Source organism: Mercenaria mercenaria, chromosome 14, assembly GCF_021730395.1.
Source record: "Mercenaria mercenaria strain notata chromosome 14, MADL_Memer_1, whole genome shotgun sequence".
Classification (NCBI taxonomy): Eukaryota; Metazoa; Mollusca; class Bivalvia; order Venerida; family Veneridae; genus Mercenaria; species Mercenaria mercenaria.
Window position 1 is genome coordinate 40677751 of NC_069374.1, and position 17633 is coordinate 40695383.

General features: G+C 37.6%; 1 protein-coding gene across 2 annotated transcripts in view; it reads left to right on the forward strand.

Annotated features, from left to right (window-relative positions):
• LOC123527407 (F-actin-capping protein subunit beta-like) overlaps window positions 1-17633 on the forward strand; it is a 117159-nt gene that overhangs the window by 12536 nt on the left and 86990 nt on the right. For both annotated transcript variants that reach the window (XM_045306826.2, XM_045306828.2), the window contains exon 2: window positions 10752-10841. In XM_045306826.2, coding sequence (XP_045162761.1) covers window positions 10752-10841 — 90 coding nt within the window. The remainder of the gene's footprint in view (window positions 1-10751; window positions 10842-17633) is intronic.

Here is a 17633-nt window from a genome sequence, read left to right on the forward strand (position 1 = left end):
TCTGATTTTTTATAACTTCAGAATATACCTAGAAAATTCAGGAAATAAAAAAGATTGGGTTGTGTGCTTGATTTTTTGCTAGACTGCCTTGAAAAATTTGAACCTGTTGCAATATTTCATAATGGGAGTCTATGGGAATATCATAACTTTCATAATTTTTTGCGAATAGAATTTTTTCTACAGTGTAGATTTTGATGAAATTTCCCATGGTTGTTAAGAAACAGTATTAAACATATGGACTATAATTTGGTGAAATAAAATGTATAGGTCCGTATGCTTATTTTTGAGATATTTGACCATGATTAAAGTGAACTGGACATTTCATGCAAATTTTAACACATTATTTTGAATTTTTTAACATGCCGTATGTTTTACTATTATATTTTGACTTTAGAAATATAGCAACAGTGCCATTGTAATAAATTTACTCACAGGTTTCAATTAATTCATAATATTGATTTTCATTTCCGTAGTCCGAACCCAGACTTTATTCTATGTTTTCCGAATAAATAACGTTACGCCATCTCTTTCGGTTTTTCAAACATGCAGAACTACCTTAAGAGTACCTGGTTTCGCACTCCCTGCTGTTTGTAGAATTCAATGATAATAATGCAGTTACCCAATAGAAAAGTATTAATTAACTTTTTAACCATTTATTTAATTCAAGAATCAATTTAAACATGTATTTTCCATAAAATAATATGAAAGTGAAATTTAAAAGCAGTTATGAAAGTGAAAGCCAGATACCAAAACCCTGTTTTTACTTCTAAAAGCAGAAAAGGCTAAAGCAACTGAATACCTGAAATAAATAAAACCATAGAAGCTGTTGAATCACCAGTGACCCCCAGAAGTCTAATTATTCGATTAAGTTCTCGGTTTTAAGAAAAGGAGAAAAGCCTCAAACTGTCCATTATGTGAAATAATGGACAAATCGAGGCGCAACGCGCCGAGATTGTCCATTCTTTCACATAATGGATAGTTTGAGGCTTTTCTCCTTTACTTAAAACACGGTCCTCACGAAAAAATCAAGATTGTCGTGATATTATATAATGTCTCTAATATTGTCCTCTTTAAGGCAAAGACAATTCATTGATTTGTGTCTCTGTGCTAAATAAAAATACCAGTACCATATTTATAAATGATTTGAAGTACCTTTACAAAAAGTAAAATTTAACTTGGCCTTATGATGTATGTATTAATAGTTGTCCATGCTTTGTTCGTGCTGAGTTTGCAGTTTTATATAAATCAAGTAATAAATGACGGGTCCAGGTGAAGACATTCTAAAATGTATGTATATGTATTTTATATCATTATTAGAAAACAATCGTTCTTATCTCGTAATTACGAGATCTTCTATCAATTCTGTTAGAAGAAAATTACTGGTTTCACACGAGATCTTTACTCGTTATGACTCATATCTCGTTTTTACGAGAAAAAAGTTCGTTATTACAATAAATAATACCGTTATTGCAAGACAATTGTATTCAACTTTAATTAAGATCATTACGACCAAATTTTCTTGTAATACCGAAACATGCAGTAAAACTTTAGGGAACTTCTTTTTTTATGCCCCCCTTTGAAAAAGGAGGGGTATATTGTTTTGCAGATGTCGGTCGGTCTGTCGGTCGGTCGGTCGGAATGTAGACCAATCCGTTTCCGGATGATAACTCAAGAACACTTGGGCCTAGGATCATGAAAGTTGATAGGGAGGTTGGTCATCACCAGCAGATGACCCCTATTGATTTTGAGGTCTGTATGTCAAAGGTCAAGGTCACAGTGACCCTGAATAGTAAAATGGTTTCCGGATGATAACTCAAGAACACTTGGGCCTAGGATCATAAAAGTTGATAGGGAGGTTGCTAATGACCAGCAGATGACCCCTATTGATTTTAAGGTCAGTATGTTAAAGGTCAAGGTCACAGTGACCCTGAACAGTAAAACGGTTTCCGGATGATAACTCAAGAACACTTGGGCCTAAAATCATTAAAGTTGATAGGGAGGTTGGTAATGACCAGCAGATGACCCCTATTGATTTTAAGGTCAGTATGTTAAAGGTCAAGGTCACAGTGACCCTGAACAGTTAAATGGTTTCCGGATGATAACTCAAGAATGCTTAGGCCTAGGGTCACGAAAGTTGATAGGGAGGTTGGTAATGACCAGCAGATGACCCCTATTGATTTTGAGGTCAGTATGTCAAAGGTCAAGGTCACAGTGACCAGGAACAGTAAAATGGTTTCCAGGCAATAACTCTAGAACTCTTGGGCCTAGTGTCAGGAAAATTGATAGTTAGGTTGGCCATGACCAGCAGATGACCCCTATTGATTTTGAGGTCATTAGGTCAAAGGTCAAGGTTGCATTGGCCAGGAACAGTTAAATGGTTTCTGATCTTCTTGTCCAAAACCATAGGGCCTAGGGCTTTGATATTTGGTATGTAGCAAAATCTAGTGGTCCTCTACCAAGTTTATTCAGATTATTTCCCTGGGGTCAAATATGGCCCCACCCCTAGGGTCACATGGTTTATATAGACTTATATAGGAAAAAACTTTGAAAAACCTCTTGTCCAAAACTACAGGGCCTAGGGCTTTGATATTTTGTATATGACATCATCTAGTGGTCCTCTATTAAGATTATTCAAATTATTCCCCTAGGGTCAGATATGGCTCTGCCGTGGGGGTTACATGGTTTACATATACTTATATAGGGAAAAACTTTGAAAATCTTCTTGTCCAAACCACAAAGACTATGGCTTTGGTAATTTGTAATGTAGCATCATTTAGTGGTTCTCTACCAAGTTTGTTCAAGTTATCCCTCTCGGGTCAAATATGGCCCCGCCCCAGAGGTCATATGGTTCATATAGACATACAGGGAAAATCTTAGAATCTTCATGTCCATAACTTAATCATTCAAATTTGGACCACATGTGTAGTTTTGAGTGGCAAGATGAACCTTGACATGAGTTGACCTTGACCTAGTGACCTACTTTCACATTTCTGTACCTACAGCCTTCAAATTTGGTTCACATGCATAGGTTTGTGTACTGAAAAAAAGTTTGACCTTGTTATTGACGTAGTGACCTACTTCCACATTTTTGAAGGTACAGGCTTCAAATTTGGACCACATGCATAGTTTTTTGTTCCAAAATAAAGTTTGACCTTGATTTTGACCTGGTGACCTACTTTCACATTTCTCAAGCTACAGCCTTCAAATTTGAACCACAAGCATAGTTTTGTGTACTGAAATGAACTTTGATCTTGAGATTGACCTAGCGACCTACTTTCACATTTCTGAAGGTACAGGCTTCAAATTTGGACCACTTGCATGGTTTTGTGTTCCGAAATGGAATTTGTGTTTACAGTGAGCATATAATTTCTGTTCCTTGTGCAATTACTGAATGCATCAAGGGGGGCATTTCGTGTTCGACGAGCTCTTGTTGTCGTAGTAGTAGAAAGGTGAAATTGCACATTTCTTGGTAGGACTGCAACAAATGTCAGTTATGGCACAAATTTAACCAATTTTACACGAACAGTGCGTGAGAAAGATAGGTCTGCAGCATTTGAAAAAAAAGGAAAATTGTGTTTTAGCTCGACTATTCAAAGAATAGGTGGAGCTGTTGGACTCCACTTTGTTTAATTCTGCCCATTGTTTTTTCTCGTTTAGGGCACAGCCATTATTTTATCTGGGGACCATACGCCGTTTTTCATGGAACTGCACTCTGTGCATCATTGAAGGTTCCATGTGCACCGTCGTATGAATACATCTGCGGATGTCTCCAAATTACATTCTGTTACTTATAACATGTGTAAATGTTGAGTTCTGCTCAACCCGGGGCTAGAGGGCGTGGACGGTAGCTTGCACTTCCACTACCGTCCATATACAGGCTCAATCAAACCGAGCCAGCAAAATTTTGTTTATGTCGTGTAAGGCGACCTGTGGTTTTCCACTTTTTATTTCATCCATGTGTTGGCGTCCGCGTCGGCAACCCGATTTGGTTAAGTTTTTGTATGTAAGCTGGTATCTCAGTAACCACTTGTGGGAATGGATTGAAACTTCACACACTTATTCACTGTGATAAATTGACTTACATTGCACAGGTTCCATAACTCTATTTTGTATAACTTTTTATTAAGGTTTTATATGTAAGCTAATACTTCAGTACATACTAATGGAAATGAATTGAAACGTCACACTTGTTCATTGTGATGATCTGACATGCAGTGTTCAGGTTCCATAACTACTTTTTTACAAAATTATGCCATTTTTTCAACTAAGTAGTTGCTCTGTTAAATTTTTTGTATGTTAGCTGGTATCTCAGTACCCAAATGGATTGAAACTTACATAATTGTCAATTGTCATGAGCTGATATACATTGTACAGGTTCCTTAACCCTTTTTGCAATTTAACAAAATTATGCCCCCCCCCCCCCTTTCGACATGCCATACCAGATCTGCGATATTTTTCTATTGCGCTTTAGGAGTACACAAAGAGGACTTTACTACTTTTTAACGCTTGAAGATTTAAACTAACATTCTGTAATTACTTTTGGCAAATTGTTTGATTTTCATTTGACTGATAATTTGTGGGGCGATTTGGGTTAAGGTCATACGTTCCTCTTCAGGGCTTTTTGTTATTGCAGTTACAAGTTCTGTAAAATGTTGCACTTTCGAATTACATAGGTTGATGTACTCACACCCTCTCAACGTACAAGGTTGTTACTATATTAACTATATATATATATATACTATTATTAACCTATTTTTATACGCCCAAAGGGACGTATTATGATATGGTCCTGGTGTCCATCTGTCCGTCAGCCCGTCTGTTAGCAATTTCGTGTCCGCTCTGTAAGGCGTAAAAAAAAATAATTGTTTGTTTCCGGTATCCCGACCTACCCTAAATTTTTGGCCTGACCCTAAATATTTTTATGGCCTTGGAGAATATTTTTTTCAACTTTTAAACAAAAAGTTGCAAAACTGCATATTTTATGCCTAAAACATGGCCAGTGATGTTGGAAAACAACTTACTGATGCTCTAAAGGCATAACCCCCTTATTTATATTGATTTTTTGACACAAAAATAATTTCCGAAAAGTCTCCCTTAATAAAAAAAATTTCCAAAAAAAAAAATTTTCCAACCTACCTACCCTAATTTTTTTGAGCATGTTACCGGAAACAAAGAATTTTTTTTTAGGCCTAACTCTTGAATCCCTTGAAGGATTTCAAAGAAACTTGACACAAATGTTCACCACACCGAGAGAACGCGCAGAGCACATGTTTTGGATGTCTCATTTCAAGGTCAAGGTCACACTTAGGGGTCAAAGGTCATATGAACTGCTTGAAGGATTTCAAAGAAACTTGGCACATTTGTTCACCACACTGAGACGACATGCAGAGTGCTTGTTTTGGATGACTAGCTTCAAGGTCAAGGTCACGCTTAGGAGTGAAAGGTCATATATGACTTTGCTGTGTCCACTCTGTAACTCTTGAACTGCTTGAAGGATTTCAAAGAAACTTGGCACAAATGTTCACCACACTGAGGTGACGTGCAGAGCGCATGTTTTGGATGACTTGCTTCAAGGTCAAGGTCACACTTAGGGGTCAAAGGTCATATATTACTTTGCTTTGTGTATATTGCTATGCATTGCAGTGCTCTTGTTTTTAGCTCGACTATTCAAAGAATAGTCTAGCTATTCTACTCACCCTGGCGTCGGCGTCGGCGTCACACCTTGGTTAAGTTTTTGCATGCAAGTACATACAGCTATCATTTAAAGGCATGTAGCTTTGAAACTTATTTATTCTTTTTCTAGGTCAATTAAGAACCTCACTGGGTCAAGTTCCATAACTCTAACATGTATTTTGAGCAAATTATGCCCCCTTTTGGACTTAGAAAATCCTGGTTAAAGTTTTACATGCAAGTTACTATCTCCAAAACTAATGCAGATATTAAATTGAAACTTCACATGTGTCTTCGGGGTTATAAAACTAGTTGATAGAATCAAGTCCCATAACTCTGACCTTCATTTTAGCCAAATTATGCCCCCTTTTGTACTTAGAAAATTTTGGTTAAAGTTTTGCGTGCAAGTACATACAGCTATTACTAAAAGGCATATAGATTTGAAACTTATTTTTTCTTTTTCTAGATCAATTACCTACCTCACTGGGTCAAGTCCTATAACTCTGACGTGTATTTTAGCCAAATTATGCCCCCTTTTGGACTTAGAAAATCCTGGTTAAAGTTTTACATGCAAGTTACTATCTCCAAAACTAATGCAGATATTAAATTGAAACTTCACATGTGTCTTCGGGGTTATAAAACTAGTTGAAAGAATCAAGTCCCATAACTCTGACATGTATTTTAGCCAAATTATGCCCCCTTTTGCACTTAGAAAATTTTGGTTAAAGTTTTGCGTGCAAGTACATACAGCTATTACTAAAAGGTATATAGATTTGAAACTTATTTTTTCTTTTTCTAGATCAATTACCTACCTCACTGGGTCAAGTCCTATAACTCTGACATGTATTTTAGCCAAATTATGCCCCCTTTTGGACTTAGAAAATCCTGGTTAAAGTTTTACATGCAAGTTACTATCTCCAAAACTAATGCAGATATTAAATTGAAACTTCACATGTGTCTTCGGGGTTATAAAACTAGCTGATAGAATCAAGTCCCATAACTCTGACTTGTATTTTAGCCAAATTATGCCCCCTTTTGGACTTAGAAAATTCTGGTTAAAGTTTTGCGTGCAAGTACAAACAGCTGTTGCTAAAAGGCATATAGATTTGAAACTTATTTATTCTTTTTCTAGGTCAGTTACCAACCTCACTGGGTCAAGTTCCATAACTCTTAACATGTATTTTGAGCAAATTATGCCCCCTTTTGGACTTAGAAAATTCTGGTTAAAGTTTTACATGCAAGTTTCTATCTCCAAAACTAATGCAGATTTGGAATTGAAACTTAACATGTTTCTTCGGGGTTATGAAACTAGTTGATAGCATCAAGTCCCATAACTCTATTATGCATTTTGGTCAAATTATGTCCCGTTTCGGAACTTAAAACTCTTTTGATATTTAACATTTTGGGTAATAATTTCCTGCTTCTGTGACAATATTTCGAATAGTCGAGCTTGGCTGTCTTATGGACAGCTCTTGTTATTTGGCAGATCCCCTTTTGGTCTCTTACAATAATTTTTTTTTTTGAATTACTTCCATTTTTTAGCTCACCTGAGCACAAAGTGCTCAAAGGTGAGCTTTAGTGATGGCCCTGTGTCTGTCGTCCGTCGTCGTCGTCGTCCGTCCGTCCGTCCGTCCGTTGTCAACAATTTGACTGTTAACACTCTAGAGGTCACATTTTTGGCCCAATCTTATTGAAGCTTGGTCAGAATGTTACCCTCAATAAAGTCTTGGACGAGTTCGATATTGGGTCATCTGGGATCAAAAACTAGGTCATCAGGTCAAATCAAAGGAAAAGCTTGTTAACACTCTAGAGGTCACATTTTTGGCCCAATCTTAATGAAACTTGGTCAGAATGTTACCCTCAATAAAATCTTGGACGAGTTCGATAGTGGGTCATCTGGGGTCAAAAACTAGGTCATCAGGTCAAATCAAAGGAAAAGCTTGTTAACACTCTAGAGGTCACATTTTTGGCCCAATCTTAATGAAACTTGGTCAGAATGTTACCCTCAATAAAATCTTGGACGAGTTCGATATTGGGTCATCTGGGATCAAAAACTAGGTCATCAGGTCAAATCAAAGGAAAAGCTTGTTAACACTCTAGAGGTCACATTTTTGGCCCAATCTTAATGAAACTTGGTCAGAATGTTACCCTCAATAAAATCTTGGACGAGTTCGATATTGGGTCATCTGGGGTCAAAAACTAGGTCATCAGGTCAAATCAAAGGAAAAGCTTGTTAACACTCTAGAGGTCACATTTTTGGCCCAATCTTAATGAAACTTGGTCAGAATGTTACCCTCAATAAAATCTTGGACGAGTTTGATAGTGGGTCATCTGGGGTCAGAAACTAGGTCATCAGGTCAAATCAAAGGAAAAGCTTGTTAACACTCTGGAGGTCACATTTTTGGCCCAATCTTAATGAAACTTGGTCAGAATATTACCCTCAATAAAATCTTGGACGAGTGCGATATTTGATCATCTGGGATCAAAAACTAGGTCATCAGGTCAAATCAAAGGAAAAGCTTGTTAACACTCTAGAGGTCACATTTTTGGCCCAATCTTAATGAAACTTGGTCAGAATGTTACCCTCAATAAAATCTTGGAGGAGTTCGATATTGGGTCATCTGGGGTCAAAAACTAGGTCATCAGGTCAAATCAAAGGAAAAGCTTGTTAACACTCTAGAGGTCACATTTTGGCCCAATCTTAATGAAACTTGGTCAGAATGTTACCCTCAATAAAATCTTGGAGGAGTTCGATATTGGGTCATCTGGGGTCAAAAACTAGGTCACCAGGTCAAATCAAAGGAAAAGCTTGTAAACACTCTAGAGGTCACAATTTTGGCCCTATCTTAATGAAACTTGACCAGAATGTTAATCTTGATGATCTTAAGGTCCAGTTTGAATCTTGGTCATGTAAGATCAAAAACTAGGTCACCAGGTCAAATCAAAGGAAAAGCTAGTTTACACTGTAGAGGCCACATTTATGACCATATCATAATGAAACTTGGTCAGAATGTTAATCTTGATGATCTTAAGGTCAAGTTCAAATCTTGGTCAGGTGGGGTCAAAAACTAGGTCACTAGGTCAGATCAAAGGAAAAGCTTGTTAACACTGTAGAGGCCATATTTATGACTGTATCTTCATGAAACTTAGAATGTTAAACTTGATGATCTTTAGGGCAAGTTTGAATCTGACTCATGTCGGGTCAAAAACTAGGTCACCAGGTCAAATCAAAGGAAAAGCTAGTTAACACTTTAGAGGCCACATTTATGACCATATCTTAATGAAACTTTGTCAGAATGTTAATCTTGATGATCTTTAGGTCAAGTTTAAATCTGGGTCAGTTGGGGTCAAAAACTAGGTCACTAGGTCATATCAAAGGAAAACCTTGTTAACACTCTAGAGGCCACATTTATGACTGTATATTCATGAAACTTAGTCAGAATGTTAAACTTGATGATCTTTAGGTCAAGTTCGAATCTGGGTCATGTCAGGTCAAAATCTAGGTCACGGGGTCAAATCAAAGGAATAGCTAGTTAACACTTTAGAGGCCACATTTATGACCATATCTTAATGAAACTTGGTCAGAATGTTAATCTTAATGATCTTTAGGTCTGTAGGTCAGGTGAGTGATACAGGGCCTTCATGGCCCTCTTGTTGTTACTATACATAGCTTATTTTGAAACTTTTTAGCTCACCTGTCACTAGCTCATCTGTCACATAGTGACAGGGTGAGCTTTTGTGATCACCCTTCGTCTGTCGTCTGTCCTTCCGAGAATGTTGTGTCACGCCTAGCTCCAAAAGTATTTGATATAGAGTCACAAAACTTCACAGGAATGTTGGTCAGCATTTGTAGTTGTGCACCTGGGGTTTCTCGTCCGGATTCATTCAGTCATGTAGGAGTTATGGCCCCTGACTTTTTAAAAATTGGTCATTTTAGTGTTGTGTCGCACCTAGCTCCAAAAGTATTTGACGTAGAGTCACAAAACTTTACAGGAGTGTTGGTCAGCATGTGTAGAAATGCACCTGGGGTTTCGCGGCCAGATTCATTCAGTTGTGTAGGAGTTATGGCCCCTGACTTAGTTAAAGATTGGCCATTTTAATGTTGTGTCTCGCGTAGCTCCAAAAGTATTTGACCTAGAGTCACCAAAGTTTACAGGAATGTTGGTCAGCATGTGACGTTGTGCACCTGGGGTTTCACATCCGGATTCATTCATTATTGTAGGAGTTGTGGCCCCTGACCTAAGAAAAAAATGTCATTTTAATGTTTTGTTGCGCGTAGCTTCGAAAATATTTTACCTACAGTCATTATTTCACTACACAAGACCAGACTTCTTGTTCAGACTTACTCAGAAAAAAAGTTTGTGAAACATGTTTGTTAAAATGTACTTAACCTAGAATCATAAAACATTAGAGGATTGTTTTATAGCCTATGAAGTGTTCTCTTTAGGATTTTAAGCTAGGCCAGAGTTATGGCCAACTAAGTGAAAAATACACATAAGGTTCTTAAAAGTTTGTGTTGCAAACATCTTAAAAATTGTTTAACCTGAGTCATTAAACTATGTTACAGTGGCAGGAGTGGGGGGCACCTGTGTCCTGTGGTCACACATCTAGTTTTGGTTTCTAATACGTTATTCACCATATTGGGACATGCACATGCATCGTGGTACCAATGTTTGACATTAGTTAAGTTTCGCATACCATTCCATATGTTGTCTAAACTGTTCGATACATGTATATGGCTTCGAAACTTTGAACACTTGCTTACCATCAGGGTCACACATTGCCATATAGTGAAGACATATCCAAATCCCCAAATACAGGTATATTATTTGTCTTATCTATTTTTCTTCTTTTGTCTGAAAATCTGTGGTAGTATTTTGACCCAATACTTCCATCAATTCTTTGAATAGCCGAGCACGCTGTCAATAGACAGCTCTTGTTACTGCTAATAATGGATATACCTGCTGCTACGTGCACCTTGGTAACTCCGCAAAAGTTCTCAAATCCTCTAAAATTTGATTGTTGCCAGCTACTCCATCACGGGGACGTATGTGTTATAGAAAGAGCTCTTTTACTTTCAGGCTGACCAACAGCTAGATTGTGCCCTGGATTTAATGAGAAGATTGCCTCCACAACAGATAGAGAAAAACCTAAGTGATCTAATTGACTTGGTATGTAAACAAATGAATGCAGAAAAAGTTACCCAGTTGCCTTGGTAAGATCTGTGACAAAAAAATGAAAAGGATTAAATTGACTTTATAAGGAAATTAAGTTATAAATAATGTAGATGATTTTATTGACTTGGTTAATCATACCAGATTTGCCGAAAAATAGTTTATCTTATTGGTGAGCTGTTAGAAATAACCAGTTTGGTGAGTAAACACTAAACAGGACTGGTAAAACTCTTCTGACAGAGAGAGTTGATTTTGGTGAACAGGCTTGTAAAACTATTGACATTGTTACAGTCGCTTACGCATAGCTTGTAGGTTAAAACCAATCTCTGACAACTGCATCAGGGAGTCGACTCTTTGGCTCAGTAGTTAAGAGCATTAGACTTCCACCCGTGCGACCTAGGTTCGAATCCCTCCTCGGGCACTTTTCAATCATAAAATTCTATCCTCTTCAATTTCTGTTACTCTTGAGTTGTAAGATGGGGGCTGGTCCGGGATATGGACTTTTATCTTGCGCTGAAAATGGCACTTTCTATGCCAAAATGGCTTACTTATCATCATAAAGTATGACTCCTTTGAAGAAGGGAAGTGTTACAATTTCTAACGCATAGCTTTAAAGTTTAAAACCAATCTCTGACAACTGCATCAGGGAATCTACTCCTTGGCTCAGCGGTTAGAGCATTGGACTTCCACCCGTACAACCTGGGTTCAAATCTTGCCTCAGGCACTTGGGATTTTTCATCAAAATATTCTATCCTTTTCAATTTCTGTTACGCTCTTTAGTCGTAAGAACATACAAAGGCAGAGGTAATAATTGCAATTAGACTGGTAAAAACATACTGACATAAAGAGACAGAGTTCATAATGACAAATGCATTTGTAATACTGAATACACTTGTAACACTGTACTAACACACAGAGACAAAGTTGATTTTGGCGATTACACTTGTAATAATGTACTAACATACAGAGACAGAGTTAATTTTGGTGAATAGACTAGTAACACTGTACTAACATACAGAGACAGAGTTAATTTTGGCAAATAGACTAGTAACAATGTACTAACATACAGAGACAGAGTTATTTTTGGCGAATACACTTGTAACAATGTACTAACATACAGAGACAGGGTTATTTTTGGCGAATACACTTGTAACAATGTACTAACATACAGAGACAGGGTTATTTTTGGCAAACACACTGGTAACACTAAGTTAATTTTGGTGAGTAAAATAGAGAGATCCGAGGTTCTTTAGGTTTATAGTATATGATAATATCTAGAAATTTTAAATACTGTGATATTTTTTTCAGGGTATTGATAATATTGGTTTTTAGAACAGCATTTCTTTTAAAGCTGTTCAGAGGAGGTATAGATAATGTACAACAACTAGTGCAACAAAAGCTAGATTTGTATCAATCGAATACATTGATAAAATCATTGGAAGTGTTTTAAAAGTGTTTCTGTTTAGTAGTGATGGAAAAAGGGGCGGTTGTTTTAAACAAGGGTCTATTAGTTTAGTAAAATTTATGTTTAAAAGATAATATTATTTTGTTCCTCCCATTCATAGAAAATTGAGATCCCTCTACGGTAACATGCAATAATATTGAATGAGAAAAAAAAATTATACTATCGAATTAAAGAATGTAGTCTTCCAGCACGTGCACATAGCATCTTACTTCAGATTTTTAGCTCACCAGAGCCAAAGGCTCAGGGTGAGCTATTCTGATCAGTCACCGTCCGGCGTCAATCGTCTGGTGTCCGGCATCCGTCAGAAACTTTTACTTTAAACAATATCTCCTCATAAACCGCTAGGCCAATTTCATCCAAACTTCACAGGAATGTTCCTTGGGTGAAGCTCTACAATAATTGTTCAAAGAATTGAATTCCATGCAGGAAAATCATCAAAAAATTTCTAAAAATAAATCAGAAGGCCTAGAGCTTAGATATTTGACATGTAGCATTGCCTATTGGACCTCTACAAAATTTGTTCAAATCTTGACCCCCAGGGTCAAACTGACCTAGCCCCAGGGGTCACTTGATTTTACATAGTTTTCTATAGGAAAATTTTCAAAAAATCTAAAAAAAATAAACCAGAAGGCCTAGAGCTTAGATATTTAACATGTAGCATTGCCTAGTGAACCTCTGCAATTTTTTTTCAAATCATGTCCCCCAGGGTCAAATTGACCTCGCCCCAAGGGGTTACTTGATTGTACATAGAAAAATCTTCAAAATTTTCTAAAAATAAACAAGAAGGCCTAGAGCTTAGATATTTGACATGTAGCATTGCCTAGTGGACCTCTACAAATAAAATTTATTCAAATCATGACCCCCAGGGTCAAAATTGATCCCACCCCAGGGGTCACTTGATTTTACATAGGAAAATCTTCAAAAAATTTCTAAGAATAAACCAGAAGGCCTAGATCATAGATATTTGACATGTAGCATTGCCTAGTAGACTTTAACAAATTTTTTTCTAATCATGACCCCGCCCCATGGGGTTACTTGATTGTACATAGAAATCTGCAAAAAAATTTAAAAATAAACCAGAAGGCCTAGTGCTTAGATATTTGCCATGTAGCATTGCCTAGTGGACCTCTACAAAATTTGTTCAAACTTGACCCTCCAGTGTCAAATTGACCCAGCCCCATGGGTTACTTGATTGTACATAGGGAAATCTTCATAAATTTGCTAAAAGTAAACCAGAAGGCCTAGATCTTAGATATTTGATATGTAACTAGGGCTGTCATCGATAGAAACGATATCGATGTATCAACGATATGTTTTGGTCGATCGATTATCGATTCCCATTTTCAAAAATTGATATTTTACAGAGAGAAAAAACAACTGTCTAGATAAACACTCAGACCCTCTAAAACAACTTTTTCTGCCTGCAAAAATGTGCCGTAAGTAACGGAAGTTGTCAAAAAAGGTCATGTCTAAACTTGTACCGTAGCAGTCTTTTCCCACTAGCCGGCACTACCTATATGGGTAGAAGTAAAAGGGCTCAACTTCAGAATCTATTTGCAAAAAGTTACGTTGTCCTGTCTTGAAAGGTCGCTTCGTTGTTTGTGCATGTAAAAAACATAGTGTATATACTGTTTCTACGTCAATCTCGGCTTTTTACTTGTCGCGTAAGCTGATAAACTCAGTTAAAAAGGTACAGAATTTAGCTAGTGTCTGTAACAATAACAATCAAAGATGGCCGAAGAGGAAGCCGTCGCTGGCTTAAATAGTGGAAAAGAGTCGAAAGACGGAAAGAAAAGCTTTGTTTGGGTTCGTAGAAACACAAGGTGTTGCTTAAACATGCCTTTCAGTACAACAAACAAACAGTCAAACACTACACATTTGAGGCCCATCGAAAACTTGGGCAAAAGTTAAAAAAGAAAACCAAAAAAAAAACAAAACAAAAACAAAAACACGCGATGCCAGTACCGAATGTAAGTGCAAGGTAAAAATTAGACAGGGTATGAAACAGGCTAAAAATAAATAAAAACATGGTAAATAAATAAATTAATTAATTTAATAAATAAATAGATATCTGTGGAAGAGAAATGCAGAATTTTAGCTGTTTGAAACCCGACTCGCGTGCCTGGTATTATAGTTCACTAGGTTGTAAAGTAGGATAAATGCAAAAGATGAGTGAAGGCACAATGAAGATCTATAAAAGATTTCATTAATTTTCATTTATTTTATTTATTTCACAGATACAAATACAAAAACAATCAAACAGTAATATAAAAAAGTAGGCAATAAAACTAAACATAACATTAACAAGAAGGTATATAGCATGCCCATGAACAAACAGGTTTTTAATCTAACTAAATAATCGATATATCGTCGATATTTGTCTTCCGATATATCGGTATCGTCGATATGCCAAAGACCCAATCAATGACAGCCCTATATGTAACATTGCCTAGTAGACGTCTGCAAACTTTGTTCAAATCATGACCCCGGGGTAAAATTGGCCCCGCCCCAGGGGTCAATTGATTTTACATAGAAGAATCTTCAAAAAATTTCTAAAAATTAACCAGAAGGCCTCGAGCTTAGATATTTCACATGTAGCATTGCCTAGTGGACCTCTACAAAATTTGTTCAAATCTTGACCCCAAGGGTTAAATTGACCCAGGCCCAGGGGTTACTTGATTGTACGTAGGGAAATCTTCATAAATTTGCTAAAAATAAACCAGAAGGCCTAGATCTTAGATATTTGACCGGTCACCGTGGCCCAGTGGTTAAGGCGTCTGCCTCGGGATCGGGAGGTCCAAGGTTCGAGCCCCATGAGGAGCGTTCTTCTGGGGGATGTTTGTCATGGGACTTATTCTGAAATGGCTGGTTCGTGAGCCGCGAGCTAGTTAAATGAATGGTTACCGATTTCTATCCGCCTGGCGCCTGGCATAGTGGTAGAAGTTGGGAGGTAATTGGTACGCACAATAAAAGGTGTCTCATAAGTCAAATTGGCTGGCCCTTTCAGTAGGGGTGACACTATAATAAACAAGATCTTTACCTTTACCTTTTATTTGATATGTTACATTGCCTAGTAGACGTCTACAAATTTTGTTCAAATCATGACCCCCGGGGTAAAATTGGCCCCACTCCAGGGGTCACTTGTTTTTACATAGGAGAATCTTCAAAATTTTTCTAAAAATTAACCAGAAGGCCTAGAGCTTAGATATTTCACATGTAGCATTGCCTAGTGGACCTCTACAAAATTTGTTCAAATCATGACCCCCGGGGTCAAAATTGACACCGCCCCAGGGGTCACTTGATTTTACATAGGAAAATCTTCAAATATTTTCTCAAAATAAACCAGAAGGCCTAGAGCTTATATATTTAACATGTAGCATTGCCTAGTGGACCTCTACAAAATTTGTTCAAATCATGACCCTGGGTTCAAAATTGACCCCGCCCCAGGGGTCACTTGATTTTACATAGGAAAATCTTCAAAAAAATTCTAAAAATAAACCAGAAGGCCTAGATCTTAGATATTTGACATGTAGCATTGCTTAGTAGACTTCTACAAAATTTATTCAAATCATGACCCCCGGGGTCAAATTGACCTCGCCCCATAGGGTTACTTGATTGTACATAGAAAAATCTTCAAAATTTTCTAAAAATAAACCAGAAGGCCTAGAGCTTAGATATTTGACATGTAGCATTGCCTAGTGGACCTCTACAAAATTCAGATCTTGACCCCCCAAGGTTAAATTGGCCCAGGCCAAGGGGTTACTTGATTGTACATAGGGAAATCTTCATAAATTTGCTAAAAATCAACCAGAAGGCCTAGATCTTAGATATTTGATATGTTACATTGCCTAGTAGACTTCTACAAACTTTGTTCAAATCATGACCCCCAGGGTAAAATTGGCCCCGCCCCAGGGGTTACTTGAATGTTCATCAGAAAATCTTTCAAAAAATTTCTGAAAATCATTAGTTTGACATTTGAAACATGTAGCTCATATTACTCAGGTGAGCGATCCAGGGTCATCATGACCCTCTTGTTTGTTTTTGTCGAGCCTGCTTGCCGAAGCGAAGACATAGTTGTCCTAATGGCTGTTCGGTGTATGTACGTGCGTGCGTCCATCCGTCCGTCCGTCTGTCCGGATTTGTTTGGCCGGACCATAACTTTGACATGCATGGAGCAATCTTGTTTATATTTGGCATAAATGTTAACCTCAGTGAGACGGAGTGTCATGCGCAAATCCCAGGTTCCTATCTCAAAAGTCAAGGTCACACTTATAGGTCAAAGGTCAAATTCAATAATGACTTTGTCCGGAGCATTTCTTCTTCATGCATGGAGGGATTTTGATGTAACTTGGCACAGTGGTTCACCATCATGAGACGGAGTGTCATGCGCAAAAATCAGGTCCCTAGGTCTAAGGTCAAGGTCACACTTAAGTGGTCAAAGTATACAAGAATGACAACTTTGTCCAGAGCATTTCTTCTTCATGCATGGAGGGATATTGATGTAACTTGGCAAATGTTCACCACCATGAGACGGAGTGTCATGCGCAAGAACCAGGTCCTTAGGTCTAAGGTCAAGTTCACTCTTATAGGTCAAAGGTCAGATACAAGAATGACTTTGTCCGGAGCATTTCTTTTTTATGCATAGAGGGATTTTGATGTAACTTGGCACAATTGTTCACCATCATGAGACAGAGTGTCATGCGCAAGAACCTAGAATTACTTCCCTTTGGTGTTACTATAAATAGCTTATATTGTAACTTTTTTAAATCAAGACCACTTTTCTGTAGTACAACATGCATGTTACATCCAATTTTGAGGTGTTTTTAGCTCACCTGTCACATAGTGACAAGGTGAGCTTTTGTGATCACGCAGCGTCCGTCGTCAGTGCGTGCGTCCGTCCGTTAACTTTTGCTCTAGAGGTCACATTTTTTGCGGGATCTTTATGAAAGTTGGTCAGAATGTTCATCTTGATGATATCTAGGTCAAGTTCGAAACTGGGTCACGTGCCATCAAAAACTAGGTCAGTAGGTCTAAAAATAGAAAAACCTTGTGACCATTCTAGAGGCCATATATTTCACAAGATCTTCATGAAAATTGGTCAGAATGTTCACCTTGATGATATCTAGGTCAAGTTCGAAACTGGGTCACGTGCCATCAAAAACTAGGTCAGTAGGTCTAAAAATAGAAAAACCTTGTGACCTCTCTAGAGGCCATATATTTCACAAGATCTTCATGAAAATTGGTCAGAACGTTCACCTTGATGATATCTAGGTCGAGTTCGAAACTGGGTCACGTGCGGTCAAAAACTAGGTCAGTAGGTCTAA